Here is a 25,075-nt window from a genome sequence, read left to right on the forward strand (position 1 = left end):
AAAATTTAAGATACCAATTCAAATTGGAATCAGTCAACGAATTATCTTCTGACCACAGTCCCATAGTGCTCAATCTAGGTTCATCAGATCAATTCTCTCCTCTGCACACATTCATACCATGGGACAAGTTAGCCAAGGTTCTTCCCGATCATATTGGTCCGGTACCCAATATCAGTAAAAAGGAAGAGATTGACACAGCAATAAATAACTTAACCATACAAATTCAGAAAGCAATTGAATCAGTCAGACAATCAACTGTCTTCAACCCAACTAACCGTATCCCTGAAGAAATCATGGACCTAATCAGAGCAAAAAATAGAGCCAGGAAGAGATACCACAATACCAGAGCCCCACAAGATAAAAAAGTATTGAACAATCTAAACAGGCAGGTCCGAGAAGCTCTTCAAAAACACAATTTTGTTAGCCAATTTGGGAAACCAAATTGGCTAACATCAATACTGAAGATCATTCTGTATGGAAATTCTTAAGAGCAATCCACACCAAAAAGCAACTCATACCCCCTATCCAAACCAAGAAAGGGACAGTTCACAAAGATGAAGAGAAAGCCGAAGCACTAGTAGATAACCTAGAATCTCAGTGCAACCTATCGTATACTAATTTAAATATCAACCTTATGTACAAGATTCATCGTCATGTTAGGTCAACCTTAAGATAGAACATTGTCAACTCAGAACATATCACTCAGAACATATCCAACAGAAATGATAAATATCATCTCCCATCTAAACAATAGAAAAGCTCCAGGACCGAATGGCATAACTAACAGAATAGTAAAACTACTTCCAAGAAAGGCCATAGTCCATCTCGTCAACATTACAAATGCTATCTTTAGATTCCAGCATTTCCCTTCTACATGGAAAACAGCCACAATCATACCACTGAAAAAGCCAGGAAAAAATGCTCACCTTCCTGAAAGCTACAGACCCATAAGCCTATTATCCAGCCTCGGAAAGGTAACAGAGAAAGTGATCCTCTCAAGATTCCAAGCAGAAACAGATAAGCTAGGAATTTTGCCGAATGAACAGTCATTAGGCAAAATTCCGTAGGGCCCATAGTACAGCAAAACAAGTGCACCGGCTGGTAGAAATCATTACTAAAGGTTTCAACTGGAAACTCAATACAGCTGCCATCTTCATCGACGCAGAGAAGGCGTTTGATAAAGTATGGCATCAAGGTCTTCTCTACAAACTGATAAAATTTAATTTCCCAATCAGACTAATAAAGGTAATACATTCTTATCTGAAAGACAGATACATGCAGGTCGACCAGACGCAGGATCTCGGCAGGCGTACCTCAAGGATCTCTTCTGGCACCTCTACTGTTTTCAATCTATGTAGCAGACATCCCTCTGAACCCAAGAACAACATTCACTGCATTATATGCAGATGATACTGCACTGATGTCACGATCACTGAGCCCAAAACTGGCAACTAAAAGACTACAAAATAGCATACACGCTTTAGAAAAGTGGATGGCAGACTGGAGGATCCAAGTTAACCCCCAGAAAAGCTCAGCCATACTGTTTACTAGAAAGAAAATCCATACCATGGAGGATATTTATTTATTGGGAGTAAAGATTCCATGGCAGATTGAAGTTAAATATCTTGGAGTGATTCTTGTTAGTAAACTCCTATTCAGCAAACATATTAGTTACATTTCCTCAAAGACATCCAACGTCTTAGCACAGCTCTACCCTATGATCAACAGACAAAGTAAACTGGACATGCAAACAAAATTAACAATTTACAAGATGGTAATTAGACCGGTTATCACTTACGCATCCCCAGCTTGGCGCCACACCGCAAATTCTAACATTCTAAAACTTCAGAGATTACAGAATAAGTGCCTGAGGATGATTCTGGATGCCCCTGGTTCATAAGAAACACCCAGATCCATAGAGAAGTTAATATCCCTTATATCTCTTCCTTTCTCATAAATCTAGCTGAGAAGTTCTTTACCAAGACAAGTAACCATCCAAACCCGTTAATCAAGGAAGCCTCAGAATATAATGAAGAAGAAATCTACAAATTTAAAAGACTAAAATTTATTTTAAGTTCAGCTGAACGCAACTAACTTCACTGCCCTCAATGGGCGAGCATATAGCTCACAAACACTCCATTCAAAGTTCTTCCATTACAAGACAAAGGGGAATATGAAAAGCAATTTTGCTTCACCCATCTAGCCAGAAATGTTGTTGTTGTTGTCTGGTATCTTCACTTGGGCCTGGCTCCCACTGAAGAGACCTCAATAAAGGTCGAAACTAGTCTGGGTAATGGCCCTTCCCTTAATGCATAACATTATACATATTCGCAAGATGTGTTTTGCATTATGGGAGATACTGAGATAGGAGTGTTGGTAGCTTGCTCCACCTTTGCAAGGAGTTGCCCTGTGTTGTACCACTTTACCCCAGTCCTGAAGATACTTTCAGGCACAAACTTAGTTTGCACACGCTTGGATTAGGGATTAAACTAAATTTATTATAACATATATATATATATATAGTTATTATTATTATTATTATTAAACTTGGCCACCCGTGGTATATAGTCTTGAACTAAAAGACGATAAAGAATCATATGGTTAGCCTAAAAAATCCTTGCTTTCCCCATGCTATCAAAGAGTTAGGACTCTTTGATAGCAAGGGAAAAAACAAACAAACACGTATCTAGAATAGATACATAATGTTGTGATGTTAATTACCTTCTCTTTGAAAATGATCATAAACTTTTCCACATCATAGTCATCCCATCGTACTGCTATCATACAAAATAAATTGTTCTGTGGGTACATCTTCAAAGGATGTACTCAAAATCATATTTATAAATGCACACTATTTAATGTATGGATGTAGTTCTCTAATTAAGAATTTCATTCCCATTCATTTCATCAGCACATGAACATGGCTTTTTGGAGAAATACTTCTAAATCCTTAATATTTTCTATGAAAATACTAAATGTTTCAGGAATGTAAATACCCTTAAATATCTTTACTGTTCACTAGTGCATGAGACAACTTGGCTCTCATTCCAATTCAATTCCTTTCAGTGTTCTCATTTCACTGGGGTTCTTTTTACTTTTGCTATTCCAGCATGGAGAGATCACATCGAGTGAGTGGTATCAGTGGAACTAGCTGTAGATCCAGAAATGAGTTGTTGTGTTTGTATACCAATGCTAGAAGTATAAGAAACAAGGCGGATGAAATGGTTGCACTAATTGCGTCTGTGCACCCAGAGATTGTCGGAATAAGTGAGACATGGTTAGATGAGGATGACATCCTGACAGGAATAGAGATGGAAAGGTATGATGTGTTTCGTGAGGATAGAAGGGGTAAAAAGGGAGGGGGAGTGCTATTGATGATAGAGAAAGAGTTATGTCCATACAAGGTAGAGATGCAATAGGGAAATGGGGCCAGTGGTTCTGAGGCAGTATGGTGTGAGACAGAGGTGAATAGAATCAAATACTTGGTGGGATGTTGTTATAGACCTGGTAATGTGGATGGTGGTGATAGTGAAATGTATAGTCAAATAAGCCAAGCAAATAAGAAAAGGGTGATCATTATGGGTGATTTTAATTATGGCAATCTAGACTGGAATGAAGAGATAGCAACTGGAAGTAAAGAAAATGAGTTTTTGAGGGATAACTACCTCAGACAGTATGTAACAGAGGGCACAAGAGGATTAAGGGTCTTGGATTTGGTCATCTCATCGGAGGATGTAATTATCAATGAGGTATCAAATCATCCACCAATTGGTAAAAGTTACCATGAGGTGATTACTTGGGTGGTTGCCAGCAGTGCAAGGACCCCAGTGAAAAAAGGGTATATGTGGAACTACAAGGGGAAAAAAGGGTATATGTGGAACTACAAGGGGGGTATGAAGAGCTCAGGAGACAGCTTGCAGGTGTAGCATGGAATGAGGAGTTAGCTGGAAAAGAGATCAGTGCAGCTTGGGGGATTTTCAAAAAATATTTAGTGGATGCAATGTCTAAATGTATACCATGGGTGAGAAGGTTAAATAAGGTAGGTGTGAGATGGATGAATAAAGAGATTAAGCATGCAATACAGAGAAAAAGGGCATTGTGGAGGCAGCATAAAAGAAGTGGAAGTAACCAATTTCATGAGGTCTACAAAGACCAGGCAAGGAGGGTGACTTGGTTGGTGAGAGTAGCTAAAGAGAGGTATGAACAGCAGTTAGCTAATGAAGCTAAAAAGAATCCTAGGGAGTTCTTTCGATATGTAGCCAGCAAAAGAAAGAATGATTATGGAAGGATGACATTGATTGGAGGAAATGGTATAAAGGGAGGTGGTGGAGATACTTAATGAGCAGTTCATAAAGATCTTTCAATCTTGTGATTGTGACTTCATGGAGAGATTAAGAGCAGTTGATGATGGGGAGGAGAGACTGACTGTAAGTGAGCAAGAGGTGTTTGGTGAGTTGAGTAAACTAGATGTAAATAAGGCTGTGGGACTTGATAATATATCACCGCGTATTCTGAAGGAATGTGCCAGAGAGTTGACACCTGCCTTGACATATTTTTTAATACAAGTCTTGCACTTGGTCAAGTCCCTAAAGAGTGGAAGGAGGGCAAGATTGTGCCACTTCATAAAGGAGGTGATCGAACTCAAGCATCAAACTATAGGCCTATCTGTGTGTCAGGTGTTGTGGTTAAGTTGTTGGAGAAACTTGTGAGAACTAGGATCCAGAGTTGGGTTGACAACAATGGTATAATCTTTGATGGACAGCATGGATTTGCTAAAGGGAGGTCGTGTTTTAGTAATCTACTCACTTATTACAATAAAGTGACTGCTTCCTTGGACAGAGGAGAAGGATACACAGTAATATACTTGGATTTCGCAAAAGCTTTTGATAGAGTACCTCATGATAAGTTGACAGTCAAACTAGAGCAGATGGGGTTGGATATTAGATTAGTGCATTGGATTGGAGACTGGCTATCTGATAGGTATCAACAAGTTGTGTATGGGGGTGCAATATCCAGGAAAAGGAAAGTCACTAGTGGAGTGACTCGGGGATCTGTTTTAGGGCCATTACTATTTAACTTGTATATTAATGATATTGGCGAAGATTTGGATGGAGATATTCAGTTGTTTGCAGATGATGCAAAGTTGGGATGAACCATAAAGAGTAGTGAAGATGTTGTGGCCTTGCAAGAAGACTTGAATAAATTGAGTGATTGGGCAAGCAAATGGAGATGTGAGTTCAATGTTGCAAAATGTAAGGTTTTAAAATTTGGAAAACAAAGATGGGATGCAGAATTTATGCTTGGTGAGAATATATTGTTGGAAGTAGAGGAAATAAGAGATCTGGGAGTGATAGTGGATAAGGATCTAAAATTTAGGGGACACATCGCCAAAATTGTGAAGACAACACAAAGACTTCTGGGAATGATGAGGAGGACAATGACGTGTAGAAGTAGGGAGATTCTTGTTCCATTGTATAAGGCTTTGATTAGGCCACACATGGACTATTGTGCCCGATTTGGTCACCTGGTTTTCAGAAGGATGAAGAGATGTTGGAAAGGGTCCAAAGGCGACTGACTAAGGTAGTTTCTGACCTCTGGAATGTTGAGTATGAGGAAAGATTGAGAAGATGTAATTTGCAGAGTCTAGTGGAGAAAAGGAAGAGGGGAGATATGATAGAGACCTACAAGTTGGTAAGGGGTTGTTATAGGATCAATGGTGGAGAAGTTCTACAGAGAATAGTGGGAGATCAGGGGAGAACCAGAGGTCATCTCTGGAAACTGTATAAAGAGGGTGTGAGTAGGGGAGTGAGAGGCAGGTTTTTTCCGTGCAGAGTTGAGAATGATTGGAATGCCTTGCCTGAGAGTGTGGTGTCTGCAAGGAGTTTGAGACCCGGTATGATGAGATGTGTGTGAGATAAAAGGACCTCCTAGATGAGTCTTTGACTCCATGAGGTCTTGTTTAATAATAATAAAATAATAATAATAATAATATTCAAAATCACAGGCATTGCTTCATGTCAAATCTTGATCTATGAAGAAAGACTGATGAAATTTCAAAAGTAATTAACATTTTTCATAACTTATGCTCCTTCAAAGCATCATTTATTATTATTGTTATTATTATTCAAAGACCTAACACTGACTCAGTTCACACGAAGTTAGTGTCAAGTCTTTGGAATATGAGATATGAACAATTGATGACATGCAATTTGTAGAGAGCCTGGTGAATAGAAGAAAGAAAGGGGATATATTGAAGAAACATAAGTTGGTGAGAGTTATTACCACATTTACATCTAGAAAATTTTTCATAGAGTAAAGGGAGACAAGGATAAAAACAATTGGCCATCCATGGAAGCTGTATAAGGAAAGTGTAAGCAAGGAAGTGAGGATCTTAGAAAGTGGTTGGTGAATGACATGCATTGCCTGAGAGTGTGACAAGTGCAGAAACTGTGGATGGACCTTCTGCGATGTCTTTTGACTCAGATCTGATGATAATAATAAGCTTTGTAACTCACACATCTTCAATCTATCCTAATAGGGAGCATTCCATAGACCTCTAAGCTGGTTAGAGGTCTATGGAATGCTCCCTAGTTACTCCTCTCTGGGTCCTCTCCACTATCTCATCCCCCAAGAAACCCAGGTGACCAAATCTGTGCATAGTAGTTAAGATGAGGCTGTATCACAGGCTTATAAGGAGGGATAATAACATCCCCATCTCTACTTTTCAATGTGTTCTTCAACATCCAAGTAATCCTTTGAGTTATTTTGCTGGACTTTTTTGAATATACATTCTGAACTTCAACTCCCTGTCCATCCCATTCAAATTATTTCTCCATGATTTGCTTGCTAATGTTTTGGATATCACCCACTACTATTTGCATCCATTTCATATTAAGCTAATGGCTGAATTAGTGTGGATCTACTATTTCTTCAATTATACTAATTACCTTTTTTTTGTGTGTGCTTAATTATATATTGTGCAAGTTTAATAAATTTTTAAATATGCTTCAAATTGCTAATTATTAATAATTGTAACAGTTCTGTTTACTCTAAACTCTTTCACTTTTCAAAGCTTTATTACAATTTACACTACGAATGCTTAAAACTTTTGTATCATTTGACATTGCTTTTTATGTCCATTAAGATTATACAGCTCTGCCTGTGTGTGTGGGGGGGGGGTATGTAAATAGATAAACATTGATGGATATCAGAAATGAAGGTGACACTTTGTACATGTAAAATAATTTTTGCTTTGATTTATACAAAATTGGATGTTTGCATTCACATGCATAAACACATCCAAACACATGATTTGCTAACCACAAATAGCCATATGAATCAAATACATCGAATAATTTGTTTCTTATCCATGTTATTTTAATTTCAATGGATACTCTATGCATCGATGCATTTATTGATGGGTAAATGTCATGGCTGGTATGGTGATTAAACACCTGTTAACATTGTATTGTCCATCTGGTGACACTACTGTTGATGTAAACAAAGCTGTGATGCTGAATTTTTAGTCTTCCTTAACTTGAAAATGATTGCTCACAGTTTGATTTTAAAAGCTGGATCTCTAGTACCACCCCCTCCTCTACCTTCTCTCTTTTTCTTCTTCTTCATTCAACAAACTTTGTAGTGCTCAAATGATTTGAAATATCTTTAATGACCAATGTCTTAATTTAACACTAATCTCATAACCATTCTCTTCTGGGATGAGGATAACCTATGATCTTCAAATCTCTCAAAACTAACTTATTTTAAGGAGAAAAATCTTACACATGACATTTGTAGACTCCTCATCTCTTCCAATAAACTTGGTGCCTTCTTTCATTTGAAACACTACTACTCACCTGTCTATTTCTTAACACTTTATAAATTCCAAATCCTTTGAACTATCGAGTGTCATTCTCACATTTGGGATGATGCACCAAAAATCTTCCTAAGAATGCTTAATGCTATCCAGAAGAAGGCAATTTGTTGCAAGCTTATCCCCCCCCCTCTCCCCCCACACACGAATTACCTGTGGTCACTTTCTCATAGATACTCTGTTTCTCCTTCTCCATTGTCATTTTTATAGATATTTTCATGAGTGATGCAGAGAACTGGCAACCATTCCTCCATTTCTCCTTATAAACATGTAATCCCACTCTAGAGACCAAACATGTATGTTTGGTCTCTAGAGCAGGATTTCTAGACTAAAAATAAAAATACAAAGAAATTATAAAAACTAATTAAAAAAAACTTAGCCCACCCACGGTACTAATGTACTATAGGCTTACAACTTTTCGTGAGTAGGAATTACATTAAAAAAAAAGCATCAACAGTAAAACATGATTGAAGCAACTATTTTTTTGACTTCCGGTAGCAAGAATGAAGGTGGATTTACAAAAATTCTATTGATGCTGTACTAATTAATTTGATATTTCAATTCAGAAGATTTAAAGTACTTGTTTCTTCATCATTTAGTAAAGTACAATAACAGCCTGGCATTCTTGCCATCTTATCAGCTGTATGTGGCTATGTTCAGTTGCGATGAGAAAGAATTTGTTTTTGCTTACAACCTGAAAAAAATAGAAGCATTTTATTATCTGTTTCTTTGTGCAGGTTATTCTTGGTAATTGTTATTATTATTCGGACCTCCATGGAATCAAAAGACTCATCATGGGAGGTCCTTCCTAGAAAACACAAAGTCTATCATACTACTCCTTGAACTCATTGACTGTTTGTGCTATCACCACTATATTAGGCAATGCATTCCATGGTTCAGCCACCCTCCATGCAAAGAAACCACTCCTCACCCTCTTGTTCATAGCTTCCTTTCATAACTTCCAGGGATGTCCTCTTAGAGCCTCTGTAGCTCAGTCAGTATAGACCAGTGCTTCCCAAACTTTTGTATGTAAAGGCCCCCCTTGGAAAAATTAAAATATTTCACGGCCCCCATCGAAAAATAAATTTGCATTACAGACATATATTTGTTGTATTTATATTCAATACAAAACATACACAAAATATTGCAAAGCAAATATTGCAAAAATCAAATGCAAATATTACATTTTTAGCATCTTACATACACATCTGACATGGCACGCTTAGTTCTTAAAACATTTTAAATTTTTCTTTATTTCACGGTCCCCTCAACAAAACTAACGGCCCCCAAGGGGGCCGTGGCCCACAGTTTGGGAAGCGCTGGTATAGACGAAGCCCTTTGGTCGGAAAGACCTGGGTTCGATTCCTGTCAGTGACGTGAGGAACCTTTATCTGATCTCTTTCGACTAAAGGTGAGTTAGCTGGTCTCATACAGAGGTTAGGGGGGTTTTTCACCTGGAAACTCAGGTTTTTCGTCCCCCAGAACAGGCAAACCTGCCCCGTGAACACACATGGATTACAATCATGAATACGTCCCAGCCATATGCCGGTACCAAGTGAATAAAATTAGGGAGTTGGGGAAAGCAATGGTGAACTACCCTGTAAAAATCTCACCTGGAATACTTTGTGGGCAATACCTACAAAGTTACCTACGGTTGGAAATGACTGAAAGGGGAAATCAGATCAGATGTCCTCGTGTCCTCACTCCTTTCCCCCGTTCCACCAAGCAAAAGAACTCTCCAGTGTCAACCCTGTAACTACCCCTCAACAGTTTAAGTCTCAATCATATTACCTCTCCTTTTATTTTATATAAATATCAACCCCCACACACATGAGAGGCTGCAACACCTATAAGATAATAGTGCCATGTGTATGGACAGGTGATTAGTGAAAGAAGAAATCTTTTAATGTATTTTCTTGAACAGCTAGAAGTCATAGTCTTTTGGGAAATGGCAGATTTCAAAGAACAAAGTAGATAAAAAAAAGGATGAGAAGCTGGTTTCATAAGTTGAAACTGTGTGGAAATGTTGACTAGCAGCTGCCCATGTTCCCATGCTATTTGAAGAAGTGGGGAATATTAGTAGCCACTTTGGTTTATCAATGCCCACAAAAGTGTCATTGCTCCACTGAAAATACCTATAGAAAGCATATAATGGGGAAAACAGAGCATCTTAGAAGGTAATTTATTAAGTCTTTGTCCCCTCCTGCACACAGCAAGCATTCTTAGGGAGGTTTTTGGTGTGCCAGTCCAAATCTAAGAACAGTATTCTAAGGTTAGACTTCATATGTTTGGAAGATGTGATATGTTTGTGCCAGGAGAAGCCTAGAGGTGTAAGTCACCTCAACAGAAATCTGATCTTGACAGGAAGATCTGAATATTATAAAAAGTAATGAGGAGTGAAGCGACATTTTTCTTAAAAGAAATAACTGGTATCTTCTACACTTACAGTTAATTTCAACTTTCCTAAAACTACATTCTTCATGATTCTTTTCATAAGTAGAATGGAATGTGTACATTTGTCGGAAATGACATCCCCTTTCAGAGGTTACTCTTTCACATCACCTCTGCATGATATGCTTTGGCCCAAGAATTTTTTATCTCACTTTGTTGCTTTCATCTGCTACCTTTACCACTGATTATTTATCTCTGAAGGTTGATTTCATAAAGTTTAATTACCCAAACAGTGAGATCATCTTTCTTGTAAACTTCAATGCTCATTATTCATTTTTATGGCTATTTTTCTTATTTTTTCTTTAGGAGTATCCCTTTTATGATGTCATTGGCTTTTTACTCAATTTTTAGGGCATTACTGATGTTTTAAAGACAGATACATGAAAAATATAAGGAAGGAATAATTTTGGACTTACCGTTGCAGGATGTTTCTGGTTGTCTTCTTATCGAGCGGCATCTGTCATATGGTGATAAACATTTATATTACTGCTGAAGTATGACTGAAAGAAGGGGGGGGGGGAGGTTGAAATGTGAAGAATTGAAATGTTGAAATGTGAGAGAGAGAAATGTGGGAGAATTGCATGTAAGACAAAGGTATATGAATTTAAAACCCAGGTTTCAAGGGTGAGCTGTGAATTCTTTGGGAAGAAGATGAAAGATAGAAATTTTTGGGGAAAGGAGAAGGATCTTTTACCTTCTTTGCAAAGAATTCACAGCCCGCTCTTGAAACCTGGGTTTTAAATTCACATACATTTGTCTTATTTACAATTCTCCCACATCTCTCTCTATCTCCACATTCCTCCCCCCACTTCCTTTCAGTCATACTTCAGCAGTGATATAAATGTTTATCACCATATGCCAGATGCCACTCAATAAGAAGACAATCAAGAACATCCTGCAAAGGTATGTCCAAAATTGTTCCTTCCTTATATTCTTCATGTATCTGTCTTTAAAACATCAGTAATGCCCTAAAAATTGAGTAAAAACAATGACATCATAAAAAGGATACATCTAAAGAAAAATAGGCAAAATAGCCATAAAAATTAATATTTGTTTAGAGGAGTAACATAGAAAATTTTTCAGAAATAATATTTATCTTCAATGTTCATAATTCAAATGGACTCCCCTTTTCTAACTTAGCAGATTAAGCTGGAATGGGCTCCATTGTAGGTTGTAAATGAAGCTGGAACTTTTGTCATACTTCTTAGAAAAACTATGGCTTGCATATTAAGTGGAAATTTTGAAGAAAGTGAAAATGAAGACCCTCTTTCCAACATGGTAATTTCTGTAACACAATTATTACAAGTTTCTGGATCTGGAGAACAAAACTCTTCCCACTTGTTAATGTTGGTGCCAAAGGATGCACAGTTATAAATGGTTGAAAGGGATGGCATTCCACTACAGATGAAACTTGGATGAGATCATAATCTGAATTACTAAGAGAAGAGGTCACCTAAATGGTACACCTGGAAGGAGTACTTCTTATGAAAAGATTCAGTGGGTGAGTGGAGAGGATTGTTGTGTATTCCAATTGATAGATGAACAATTTGCCTTAGGTCATTGCTAGAAGTGATTGAAGAGGATGTATTTCAAATACATCATTTGAAATACTTGACTATGCTAAATCAGAGAGGTAAGAAGACAAGATGGATTGCCAAGTGCTTTGCAGGAATGTGCTATGGAACTGTCTATGCCATTAACCTGTCTGTTTAATGAAAGTCTTGCAACAGGACAAGTTAGTTAAAATTGTGCAATTGCATAAGGGGAGGTGGTCGAATGGAGGTATCAAACTATAGGCCAGTTTGTATTTCTTCGGTAGTTGTTAAGATTTTGGAGAAATTGGTAAGAACTCATATACAGAAATGGGTAGATGAGGACAATATTATTTATGCAGGTCAGCATGATTCGTTAAGGAGTGATCTTGTTTTAGTAATATGGTTACCTTTTATTAGAGTAACAAAAGCAGTGAATGAGGATAAGGCATACATTGTTGTTGTTGTTGTTTTATTTTGCAAATTCATTTAACAAGGTGCCACATGACAAGTTGGATATCAGGTTAGTGGATCGGATTGGTAACTGGCTTTCTGATAGATATCAGAGAGCCGCATATGGGAGAGCAGTATCAGGAAGTAGGAAGGTTGCAATTGAAGTTCCACAGGGTTCAGCTGGACCATATTAGTAATAGTGCTGATGTTTTGGCTTTTCAAGAGGACTTGAATAATCTGTAAATGTGGGAAAATGAATGGGGATATAAGTTTAATGCAGCTGAAAGTTTTGAATTTGGATTCCACTGATGGGATGCTTCATGCTCACTTGGTGCAGTTATACTGTTAGAAATGAGGAGTGAAGTAAACAAGGGATCAGCACTATTACTAATATGGTCCAAGTGCTGAACCCTGTGGAACTTCAATTGCAACCTTCCTACTTCCTGATACTGCTTTCTCATATGCAGCTCTCTGATATCTATCAGAAAGCCAGTTACCAATCCAATCCACTAACCTGATCTTGAGGTGATTGGAGATAGAAATTTGAAGTTCAGAAAACATATTGCAAAGGTGTGAAAGATGTCTTTCACACCTTTGCAATATGTTTTCTGTAATATTGAGGAGAATACTGACCACCAGTGCCGTAACGAGGGTGTGGCGAAAGAGAGGTGCCGGCCACTGGCGCAAAACATAAAAAATATAAAAAATAAAAATAAATAGATATAAAAGTCTGCTATTTTATATTGTATTTTTAAATTTCGGCCATATGCCGCTTTAGACACAAAAATTCTGCAACACACTGCAACTCATTTTGATGGGGTTAATAGTAAGTATTTAACATATTGCATTTAGTAAAATTTAGTTACATTTAAATTTTTCAAAATTTTTGCCATTTTTGGATTGGGGGGGGGGGCACAAGTTAGACACTTCCCACAGGCGCTTCATACCCTTGTTACTGTACTGCTGACCACAAAGAATAAAAAGATTGTGGTTCCATTATATAAAGCTTTGATCAGACCACATCTGGATTACTGTGCTCAGATTTGGTCATAAATATTTGAAGAGGATGAAGTAACCTTGGAGAAGGTACTGAGATGGATCATCTTCCATCATCTACAGTATTGGTTATGAGGATAGACTGAGGGCATGCAGATTGCAGAGTTTGATGGATAGAAGACAAAGGAGAGGTATGATTGCGACATTTAAGTTGTTGAAGGGTTATTGGATTAACACTGGGGAGATTTTTCATATGGTAGAACAAGGAGAAGGAACAAGGACAAAGGACAATCCCTAGAAGTTATTGCAAAAGAAAGCAGTGAGTAAAAGGGGGGGGAGTCAGTTTTTTTTTAATGAAGAAGGATCATGGAATGCATTGTTTTGCAAAGGTGGTGAATGTACAGACTGTGGATAATTTTAAGGAGTAATATGATAGACTTTGTGATGACTACTGTTGACCTCCTATACTGATTTTTGTGACTCCATGGAGGTCAAGAAAAAATAGTACAGTAATCTGATATTTATCTGACTGCACCGGAAAGGCAATTTGTCATTCTGATAATTGAAGTACAGTTACGTGCTGCTGTACCAGAAGTCAGTTGATATGCAAGAATCAACTAATTGAAGGGATATTGTTTTGAAGGTGAGATAAATGGTAGATTGCTGTACTACTACTACTAATAATAATAATGTAGTTTGGATAGTGATTAGGTCAAAAACAGGAAATGGGTTTATCTAATAGACAAGCTTAGGTGTTGAACATTGTTTATAACTTATTTTAACAGTATTAGAACACCAAACCAACTACAATGGATTTCAAACCAGCATCTTCAGAACATAGTTGATGTCCGGAAGGGTATCCGGTCATAAAACTTCATTGCCAGCTCTAGGTATGATCAAATGAGTCAAAAAGAAAGTGATATAAGGGCTAGGGCATACTTTAAGTAACACGCAGTCACATTGCCCTACAGCTGCGAGAAGTGGATGAGGGCGGGTGCGGTGTTAAAGAAGCAAGCCCAGCAAGTGGAGAGAATGTTGCAAGCAGGAACATTGAATGTTGGAAGCATGACTGGAAGGGGAAGAGAGGTGGCAGGATGAGGAAGAGGAAGTTGGACATTTTATGCATGCAGGAGACAAGGTGGAAGGGGGAAAAGGCAAAGGAACTAGGAGACGGGTATAAATTGTTCTACTCTGGAGTGAATAAAAAGGGAAGAAATGTTGTCGGAATTGTGGTGTGGCAGAATAAAGGGCGAAGTACTGGAGGTGGGTAAGAGGAATGACAGGATCATGTGAATGAAACTGGGTCTTGAAGAAGAGCAACTGGTCGTCTTATGTGTATATGCCCCACAAGTTGACTGTACAGCAGAAGAGAAAGATGAATTCTGGAATGTGCTAGATGAAGAAATGAGGGAACTGGAAGAAAATGAGATGGTGATTGTCGGAGGAGACTTGAACGGACACATAAGGAGACAGAATAGGGACTGTGAAGGGTGCATGGTGGCCACGGAGGGGGAATGATGAACCAGGAAGGAGAGAGGATTTTGGACCGCAGTAATGTTTGATCTGGCAATTGTGAACTCCTTTTTCTGTAAGAGGGAAGAGCATTTGATAACATTTAGAAGTGGCAACAACAGTTCACAGATTGACTACATTTTGAATAGAAGAAAACATCTTAAGGCAGTAACAAATTGTAATATAATCCCAACAGATCAAGTGGCGCAGCAACACGAGCTGCTCTGCACAGACTTTAAAATAAGGTCGAAGATAACCTTTGGAAGCCATGGGAGGAAGACAATTAAGTGGTTTTGCTTAAAAGAAGAGATTGTGAGGAACTGTTTTAGGGAGACGGTGTTAGAGAGGATTTCGGATGGACTAGAAAGTGTACAAGATTGGTGGAGACATAATTCAAAAGCAGTTATAAACTGTGCAATTGAGGTGCTTGGTGAAACATCCGGAAAGATTAGAGAGCAGAAGGAGGGTTGGTGGTGGAATAATAATGTACAAGAAGCAGTGACGGCTAAGAGGAAGGCAAAGCAGAAGTGGAAGAGGACAGAGAGAAAAAGCAAGAAGCCAAGAGAGTTGTTGCACAGGCAAAAGCCATGGCATATCAAGACCTTTATGATCAATTAGAAACAAAGGAAGGACAGAGAAAGATTTATCAATTGGCAAAATGTAGAAATAAGGCACGAAAGGACATCTTACATGTGAGGCAGATCAAAGACGCTGAAGGAAGAGTATTATGAAGGGATGTGGACATAAGAAACAGATGGAAAATATACTTTGAGGGACTTCTGAATGAGGAAAATGCAAGGACTCACAGAGAAGATGGGCAGCCTTCTGAGGGGATGATACAGAACATCAGTAGAGGTGGAATTGATGGAGGCCATGAAGAGGATGAGGAATGGAAAATCGGTGGGTCCTGACAGAATTCCAGTGGAGGCATGGAAGGCACTGAGGGATGAGGGAATTGACCTGCTGTGGGACCTGTTAATAAAAGTTGTCAACAGGAAAATGTACCCGAGGAATGGAGGGAAAGTACCCTTGTCCCCATCTACAAGAGTAAAGGGGATATACAAGACTGTAAGAATTATAAGAAGAATAAAGTTGATGTCTCACACAATGAAAATCCTAGAGAGGGTTCTTGATGGAAGACTGAGGAAGGAGGTGGAGATTGCAAAGGAGCAATTTGGCTTCATGCCTGGTCGATCGACGACAGATGCTATCTTTGGGTTACAACAGATGATGGAAAAGTTTCAAGAGAAGCAACAGGAGCTACATCTGGTATTTATTGATCTGGAAAAATCTGGAAATTTATTGATAGAGTACCAAGGCAAGAAGTCTGGAGGTGTCTGAGGGAGAAGAAGGTACTGGAGAAATATGTCAGGCTGGTGCAGGAGATGTGCAGAAATGTGAAGACAAGAGTTCGGACCTGCCTGGGAGAGACAGAAAGTTTTCCAGTGACAGTTGGCTTGCATCAAGGGTTAGCATTAAATTCATTCCTGTTTAATATTGTGATGGAGATAGTGATGGAGGAGGTGAGAGAAAATGCACCTTGGACTATGTTGTATGCAGATGACATCGTGCTGTGTGCAGAATTAAGAGAAGAAGTGGCAGCTAAACTGGAAAGTACTGGAAGAGAGAGTTATGAGACTGAGCAGAAGTAAGACAGAGTATGTGTGTTGCAAAGTGGATGGCAGCCAGGAGACAGATCTGGAGCTGGAAGGAAATGTCATCAGGAAGGTCAGTGACTTTAGATACTTAGGTTCAACAATGAAAGAGGATGGTGAGGCTGAGAAGGAACTGGAGTGCTATGCGATAAGAGGGTGTCGTTCGATCTAAAAGGCAAAATCTACAGGATAGTAGTGAGACCAGATATGACGTATGCTATGGAAATTGTGGCCCTGAGGAAAAATAACATCAGCACGATGGAGGTAGCGGAGATGAGAATGCTTAGGTGGATGTGCGGTGTGACCAGAAAGGATTGTCCAAGAAATGACTATGTAAGGGGAATGGTGAAAGTTACGAACTTAGGAGCAAAGATACAGGAAGCAAGGTTGAGATGGTTTGGTCATGTGATGAGGAGGGAGGAAGAGTATGTGGGAAGAAAGGTCATGCAGATGGGTGTGCAGGGGAGTAGGAAGCATGGGCTGCCAAAGAAAAGATGGAGGGAGATGGTGGAGGAGGCATCTCATCCTCCCTCAAAGAAGAACTTGGATGTGGCTACAGCCCAAGACAGGAGGTTGTGGAGGAGACTCACTACAAAAAGTGACCCTACTTAAGTGGGACAAGCTGCAGAAGAAGAAGAAGAATCTTCAGAACATAGTACACATGTTTCAGTTAACATGTAACAGTGAGTAAGTGAAACAATTGAAATTGTAATGGACAAAAGATCTGAAGTCCTATTTTATCATCCTCTAATATTTTTTAAAAAAAGCATTACAGCTATATAGGAGTTGATCTTAAGATAATGGTCTCCCAAATTTTTGGCAAATTAATGCAACCATATTTGTTCACATTAAGAGAATGCTTTATAGCCATGGCTGACTAAAAATAATCTTTCTGACTTGTAATGCCTCTATAAAGCACATTCATTTTCTTCCATCTGACCCTATGTGTGAAGGGGTGTTCAAAGCATTGTCTGCTAGTCCAGACCTGCCATAATAAGCAAATATATTTTTAATATTCTTCAAGGTTGATGTTAACAGATCTTCCTGTTTGTCCATAGTTGGTGGACAGTCACATGAAACTTCATACACTCCAGGACATTTGGGAGACGACTACTATCTTAAGATCAACTCCTTCATAACTGTAATACTTCTTTTTTTTACAATATTGGAGGGTGCAAAAATAGGACTTTAGATCTTTTGTCCGTTACAATTTGAATTGTTTTACTTACTCATTGTCATGTGTTAAATGAAACATGTAATGTGCTCTTAAGGTGCTGCTTTGAAATCCAGCGAAATATAAGCCAGTTATTGAACATCTTTTTTTATCATTTAGTTGGTGTGGTGTTATAATACTGTTAAAATAAGTTATGAACAGGAAATGGGGTTTGGATGTCCATAGGTGATGGTGCACGTACTTTCAGTTGCTGTTTATATCACAGGTGGTGAAATGAGTGTGGAAGAGATTTTTTCTATAATGATTTTTGTTTTTTGAAACTTTTTGGATGAAATTTTTGAGCGAGGTTCATTTTTTTTTTTAACTACAGTGACAGTATATTTATTTGAGTTTACTCTCATGTTAGTGTTCAGGACTAAAGAGAAACAGAAACCTACTGTGGAAGTGGATAGACTCTTAGACATGTCACCCATACAGAGAGCATCTGGTATCTGTATTAGTGCATTGCAACATATGGCTTCATTGGCCATGGACAAATCCTATGGTGCTATCATCAGATTCAGCAGTCTCAAACTCCTAGTGCTCCCCCTTCCATCACATATAGCAGCAGCCAATTATATATTTTGTCCCGATGATCTTTATTACACACTGGATAGCATCAAATGCACTGAATGCCATGAATTTGCCTTTCTACTTGACTTCTACCTTTGTTGATGGCCATCATGCTACCAAGAAAGTAAGCCTCATTCCCATCCTATTCTATCTGTCCTCCCTGAAAACATTCACACTGCAACAGTTAATGCAATATGAATGTTTACAAGTAATGAATGCGAAACGTTTTTGAACGGACCAGTGGCAACATATGAAAGTTCCGTAAATAACACAAAGAAAGTTAAAGGTGGCATTCTCAGTGAAAAATAATAATAATAATAATAAATAAATCAAAAATGCTGACAACACAATAGCAAGGTAGTAAGTACATTGCCTTGATCAGTAGTGCACTCGGGATTTAATCTTGGGGGGGGGGGGTTGAGTAGACAATTTGAGAATACACACTACGCATTGCATACGACCTATGTCTGAGCATCTGCAATTGATCGCTAATTCATAAATAGTATAGAAATAGAAGACACGACACAATATAAATAAAAAAAAAATAATTTTAATTAGGAAAAGATTTTTGGAAAATGTTCGAGTTTTTATTTCCTTTTTCTTTGGGGGACAGGGCCCCTTGCCACCCCCCCCCTCTGGTGCACCACTGCCCTTGATGATCCAGGCATCAAGATTCAAGGAACCTCAGTTGGGGACAGGAGTTTGCTTTGGGATCTAAAATGGAAGTGATCCCCTTCAACTGCCAGACTAGTCCTCTGAAAGTAATAAATGAATTGTAGTAATTAGTATCATAGTATTACATATTAGGATATAATATCTTGCACAAAGAAATTTAATAAATAATTTACAGTAACGACATTTTTAAATTGTCAGATCATATAAATGTCAGATAACAAATCATTTTCAAGATACTGAGAAAAGATAATATACTCTTGTAGGAATTTTTACCACTCTTGATAGAAGCTGCTGAACAGAATAAAAATTGTCCTATCGGAGTTTCTAGAGCTGCAGTGGTAACCATTTCTTCTCAGCTTGGTTCCATAGAAGAAAATACAAGTGGTGAAAATTATTCATATAGGATGAGCAAGGTAAACAGTTCCTGTTCACATTTTGAATATACATATAGCGAATTAAATGGCCTACCAATTAGTCATCTGGCTGAACATGCTTAGTTAGTCTGTGATCTTAAGCATTACTGGTATAGCATTGCCAGAATTGTAAAAATTGTCCCCTTTTGCTAGTGGCTATTTTAAGAAATTCATAATTCCATATACTTTCATTTAAAAACATAATTTATATTTATTTATTTTATTTTTTATTTTTTTGAGAATGGCAATCATTGATTCACTTGTTTAAAAAATTATTATTAAAAAAAAGGGCAGCTAAAACCAGCAATATGCCACAGGAATTTGAATTGGTGCTTTTAATTTGCCCAGTATTGATATTGAGGATGATTTGAGAGGGGGGGGAGGTAATTCAGTTGCTGGTTGTGCTTATAGAGAGGGTAATACTAAATAAAGATATTACAGAAATCCTGCAAGAGCATTTAAATAGACTTTTATTGTGAGCAAAGGATGATTTACCATAATATAGCAAAGTAGCAAAATGTTAAGTATGGCAAAATACACTGCTCATATAGATGCTGTGCATTGACTGTATGAAAGAAATTGATGAGGCTAAGGATTTGGAAGTCATAAGTTTCAGGGAGACATTATGAATTTCCCAGAAGAGGAAAATCACTACTGGTATGCCTCAAGGGTCTGTTTTAGTGCTATTGCTGTTTAGCCTGTATGTTAATGATATTGGGGAAGATTTGGATGGAAATATTCAGTTGTTTGCAGATGATGCAAAGTTGAGACGAACTACGAGGAGTAGAGCAGATGTGGCCTTACAAGAAGACCCGAACAAATTGAGTGAATGGGCACAGGAATGGGGATACCAGTTCAGTGTTGCAAAATGTAAGGTTTTAAAATTTGGGAAACGAAGATGGGATGTAGAATTTATTCTTGGTAGGGATATATTGTTGGAGTTGGAGGAAATAATAGATCTTGGGGTGATGGTGGATAAGGATCTAAAATTTAGAGGGCACATTGCCAAAACTGTGAGGACAACACAACAAATTCTGAAAATGATGTGGAGGATTTGTTCCATTGTATGAGGCCCTGATTAGGCCACACATGGACTACTGTGCATGGATTTGGTCACCTGGTTTTCGAAGGGACAAGGAGATGTTGGAAAGGGTTGAGAAGATGCAGTTTACAGAGTCTAGTGCATAGGAGGAAGAGGGGTGATATAATAGAGATGTACACATTGGTAAGGGGTTGTTATAGGATCAGTGTTGAAGAGGTTTTTCATAAAATGGGGGAAATCAGGATAGAACAAGAGGTCATCCCAGGAAGCTGTATAAGGAGGGTGTGAACAAGGGAGTGAGAAGCAGGTTTTTTGCATGCAGAGTTGTGAATGATTGGAATGCCTTGTCTGAGAGTGTGGTGTCTGCAAAAAATTTGAATGTGTTTAAGGCACAGTATGATGAGCTGTGTGTGTATGCTAAAGAGATCTCCTAGATGAGTCTTTGACTCCATGGGATCTTAGGGTAATAATAATAATAAATAAATTTGCTCAAAATAGCACAACGGATCACTTGGACATTAGAAAAACACACTGACAGGTAGGGATAAGAAAGTTGTTTTTCCTCTCTTTATAAGACTTTGATATTGCTATATCTGAACTACACTGATCATATATGACTATCTGGATTTCTTAGGAATAAGAAAATGGTGAGAAAGATCCAGGGTAGTGACTAAGATGGTAACCACTCTGTAAATGCTCCTTATGATGAATACATGGAATGTTTATGAGTTACGAAATTTGGCTGATAAGCAAAAGAGTGAATACTGACTGTAAGAAAGAAATTAATCATGCTAAGGATTTGGAGTCACATGAGTTTCAGGGAGACATAAATTTGGTCACAATAGCACAAAGGGTTACTTGGATGTTGGAAAAACACACTGACAAGTAGGTATAAGAAAGTTATTTTTCCTCTTTATAAGACCTTGCTATTACTATATCTAGGTAGCCACTAGTAACCACTCTGTCACTCCTTATGAGGAATACATTGAAGGTTTATGTGTTACAAAATTTGGATGATAAGCAGAAGAGAGAAGATATGACAAAAACACATAAATTACTAAAGTTGGTTTTATGTATATACATAGAAGGAATTTTTTTGATATATGACAGGAGGGGAATGAACAAGTGGTTACTCCTGGAAGGTGACTGAGTGCATAGTTCACAAAACTGTGACAACCAGATGTTTTGCTAGATAGTAGTGAATTAGTGCAGTGAAATGGCAACGAGTACATTGTAAGTGAATAAGTTTAAGAAGAGGTATGTTAAGCATTTTGTGAATAATAACTGTTAATAACAGTTACGTGTTTCATTCAGATGGAATATAAGGAAAATTAAAATGAACATCACAAGGAGAGTGAAACCTCAAGGACTCACTTTAGTGAGTATGGGCATGGCAAACCCAAGGTACCAGATGCTGGACCATGCCTTACTTCATGTAATATATATCTGTTATATTATTCTGTAGACTGGTCCCTCTTCTTCTTTCTTTGCTTCTTTCTCCTCTCCTTGCTCCTTCCCCTGATGCTATTAGAGTATTCGAGAGCTAGGGGGTGAGTCTTTCCTATCTTGCTAAGTCATTTCGTCTTATGCAGCCACCAAAGGAGGCAAGCTAGCCTCAATAGGTGCCGGTCCCAAGCCCGGATAAATGCGAGGGTTGATGTCAGGAAGGGCATCCAGTCAGAAAACTTCAATGCCAGCTCAAACTATGATATGAGTCAAAGAGAAAATGATATAAGGGCTAGGGCGTACCCCCTTAAGTGACGCGCAGCCACATCGCCCTACAGCTGCGAGAAGTGGACGAGAGCTACCGCATCAAGGGCGGGTGCGGTTAAAGAAGCGAGCCCAGCAGGTGGGGAGGATGTTGCGAGTAGGAACACTGGATGTTGGAAGCATGACTAGAAGGGGAAGAGAGGTGGCAGACATGATGAGGAAGAGGAAGTTGGACGTTTTATGTGTGCAGGAGACAAGGTGGAAGGGGGGAAAGGCAAAGGAACTGGGAGATGGATATAAATTGTTCTACTCTGAAGCGAATAACGAGGGAAGAAATAGTGTAGGAATTGTGGTTTGTGGCAGAATGAAGGGTGAAGTATTGGAAGTTGGTAGAAGGAACGACAGGATCATGCGAATGAAATTGGGTCTTGGAGAAGAGCGGGTGGTCGTATTATGTGTATATGCCCCGCAAGCTGGTTGTACAGCAGAGGAGAAAGATGAGTTCTGGAACATGTTAGATGAAGAAATGAGGGAATTGGAAGAAAATGAGATGGTGATTGTCGGAAGAGACTTGAACGGACACATAGGAAGACAGAATAGAGACTGTGAAAGGGTGCATGGTGGCCACGGAGTGGGAATGATGAACCAGGAAGGAGAGAGGGTTGTGGACTTTGCAGTAGCGTTTGATTTGGCAATTGTGAACTCGTGTTTCTACAAGAGGAAAGAACATTTGATAACATTTAGGAGTGGTAACAACAGTTCACAAATTGACTACATTTTGACTAGAAGAAAACATCTTAAGGCTGTGACAAATTATAAAGTAATTCCAACAGATCAAGTAGCATAGCAACACCGACTGCTGTGTGCAGACTTTAAAATAAGATCGAAGATAAGAACCTCTGGATGCCATGGGATGAAGACAATTAAGTGGTTTCACTGAAAAGAAGAGAGTGTGAGGAATCGTTTTAGGGAGAGGGTGTTAGAGAGGATTTTGGATGGACTGGAAAGTGTACAAGATTGGTGGAAACATAATTCAAAAGTAATCCTGAGCTGTGCAATCGAGGTGCTTGGTAAGACATTTGGAAAGATTAGAGAGCAGAAGGAGGGTTGGTGGTGGAATAATAATGTACAAGTGGCAGTGACAGCTAAGAGGAAGGCAAAGCAGAAGTGGGATGAGTCAAGAGTGGAAGAGGACAGAGAGGTGTACAGAGAGAGAAAGCAAGAAGCCAAGAGAGTTGTGGCGAAGGCCATGGCATATCAAGATCTGTATGATCAATTAGAAACAAAGGAAAGACAGAGAAAAATTTACCAACTAGCGAAATGTAGAAATAAAGCAGAAAAGGACATCTTACATATGAGGCAGATCAAAGACGCTGAAGGAAGAGTATTATGGAGGGATGTGGACATAAAAAACAGATGGAAAATATACTTTGAGGGACTTCTGAATGAGGAAAATGCAAGGACTCACAGAGGAGATGGGCAGCCTTCTGAGGGGATGGTGCAGAACTTCAGTAGAGTGGAAGTGATGGAGGCCATGAAGAGGATGAGGAATGGAAAATCGGTGGGTCCTGACAGAATTCCAGTGGAGGCATGGAAAGCACTGGGGAAAGAGGGAATTGACCTGCTGTAGGACCTGTTCATGAAAGTTTGCCAACAGGAAAATATACCCAAGGAATGGAGGGAGAGTACTCTTGTCCCCATCTACGAGGGTAAAGGGGATGCACAAGACTGTAAAAATTACAGAGGAATAAAGTTGATGTCCCACACAATGAAAATCCTAGAAAGGGTTCTTGATGGTAGATTGAGGAAGGAGGTGGAGATTGCAAAGGAACAATTTGGCTTCATGCCTGGTAGATCAACAACAGATGCTATCTTTGGGTTACGGCAGATGATGGAAAAGTATCGAGAGAAACAAAGGGAGCTACATCTGGTATTTATTGATCTGGAGAAAGCATACGATAGAGTGCCAAGGCAAGAAGCCTGGAGGTGTCTGAGGGAGAAGAAGGTGCCGGAGAAATATGTCAGGTTGTTGCGGGAAATGTACAGAAATGTGAAGACAAGTGTTCGGACCTGTCTGGGATAGACTGAAAGTTTTGAAGTAACAGTTGGCTTGCATCAAGGGTCAGCATTAAATCCATTTCTGTTTAATATTGTGATGGAGGTGGTAACAGAGGAGGTGAGAGAAGATGCGCATTGGACAATGTTGTATGCAGATGACATCCTGTTGTGTGTAGATTCAAGAGAAGAAAAAGCGGGAACTAAACTGGAAAGATGGAGAAAAGTACTGGAAGAGAGAGGTATGAGACTGAGCAGAAGTAAGACAGAGTATATGTGTTGCGCAGTGGGCGGCGGCCAGGAGACAGATCTGGAGCTGGAAGGAAATGTCATCAGGAAGGTGAGAGACTTTAGATACTTAGGTTCAACAGTGGAAGAAGATGGAGGAGCTGAGATGGAAGTGGGATGCAGAATACAAGTGGGTTGGAGGAACTGGAGGGAGATGGAGTGTTATGTGATAAGAGGGTGCCGATCAATCTGAAAGGCAAAATTTATAGGACTGTAGCGAGGCCAGCTATGACATATGCTATAGAAACTGTGGCCTTGAGGAAAAATAATATCAGCAGGATGGAGGTAGCAGAGATGAGAATGCTTAGGTGGATGTGTGGTGTGACCAGAAAGGGAACAGTGAAAGATACGAACACTTAGGAGCGAAAATACAGGAGGCAAGGTTGAGATGGTTTGGTCATGTGATGAGGAGGGAGGACGAATATGTGGGAAGAAGGGTCATGCAGATGGATGTGCAAGGAAGGCGGAAGCATGGGCGGCCAAAGAAGAGATGGAGGGAGCTGGTAGAAGAGGACTTGAGAATGAAGAACTTGGATGTGGTGACAGCTCAAGACAGGAAGGTGTTGAGGAGACTCATTATAAACAGTGACCCCCACTTAAGTGGGAGAAGCTGCAGAAGAAGAAGAAGAAGAAG

General features: G+C 39.0%; 1 protein-coding gene across 2 annotated transcripts in view; it reads left to right on the forward strand.

The window, feature by feature from the left end:
* The window catches only part of sni (SDR family oxidoreductase sniffer), a 213,286-nt gene that overhangs the window by 160,791 nt on the left and 27,420 nt on the right, over positions 1-25,075 (forward strand). The window contains exon 4 of one of the 2 annotated variants that reach the window (XM_090412861.1): positions 19,197-19,346. The exons of the other annotated variant lie outside the window; for it this stretch is intronic. Within the exon in view, the coding sequence (XP_090268987.1) occupies positions 19,197-19,346 (150 nt within the window). The remainder of the gene's footprint in view (positions 1-19,196; positions 19,347-25,075) is intronic. 2 annotated transcript variants of the gene reach the window in all.

Source organism: Typopeltis vanoorti, chromosome 23, assembly GCF_054136105.1.
Source record: "Typopeltis vanoorti isolate ZY-2024b chromosome 23, IOZ_Tvanoo_1.0, whole genome shotgun sequence".
Classification (NCBI taxonomy): domain Eukaryota; kingdom Metazoa; phylum Arthropoda; class Arachnida; order Uropygi; family Thelyphonidae; genus Typopeltis; species Typopeltis vanoorti.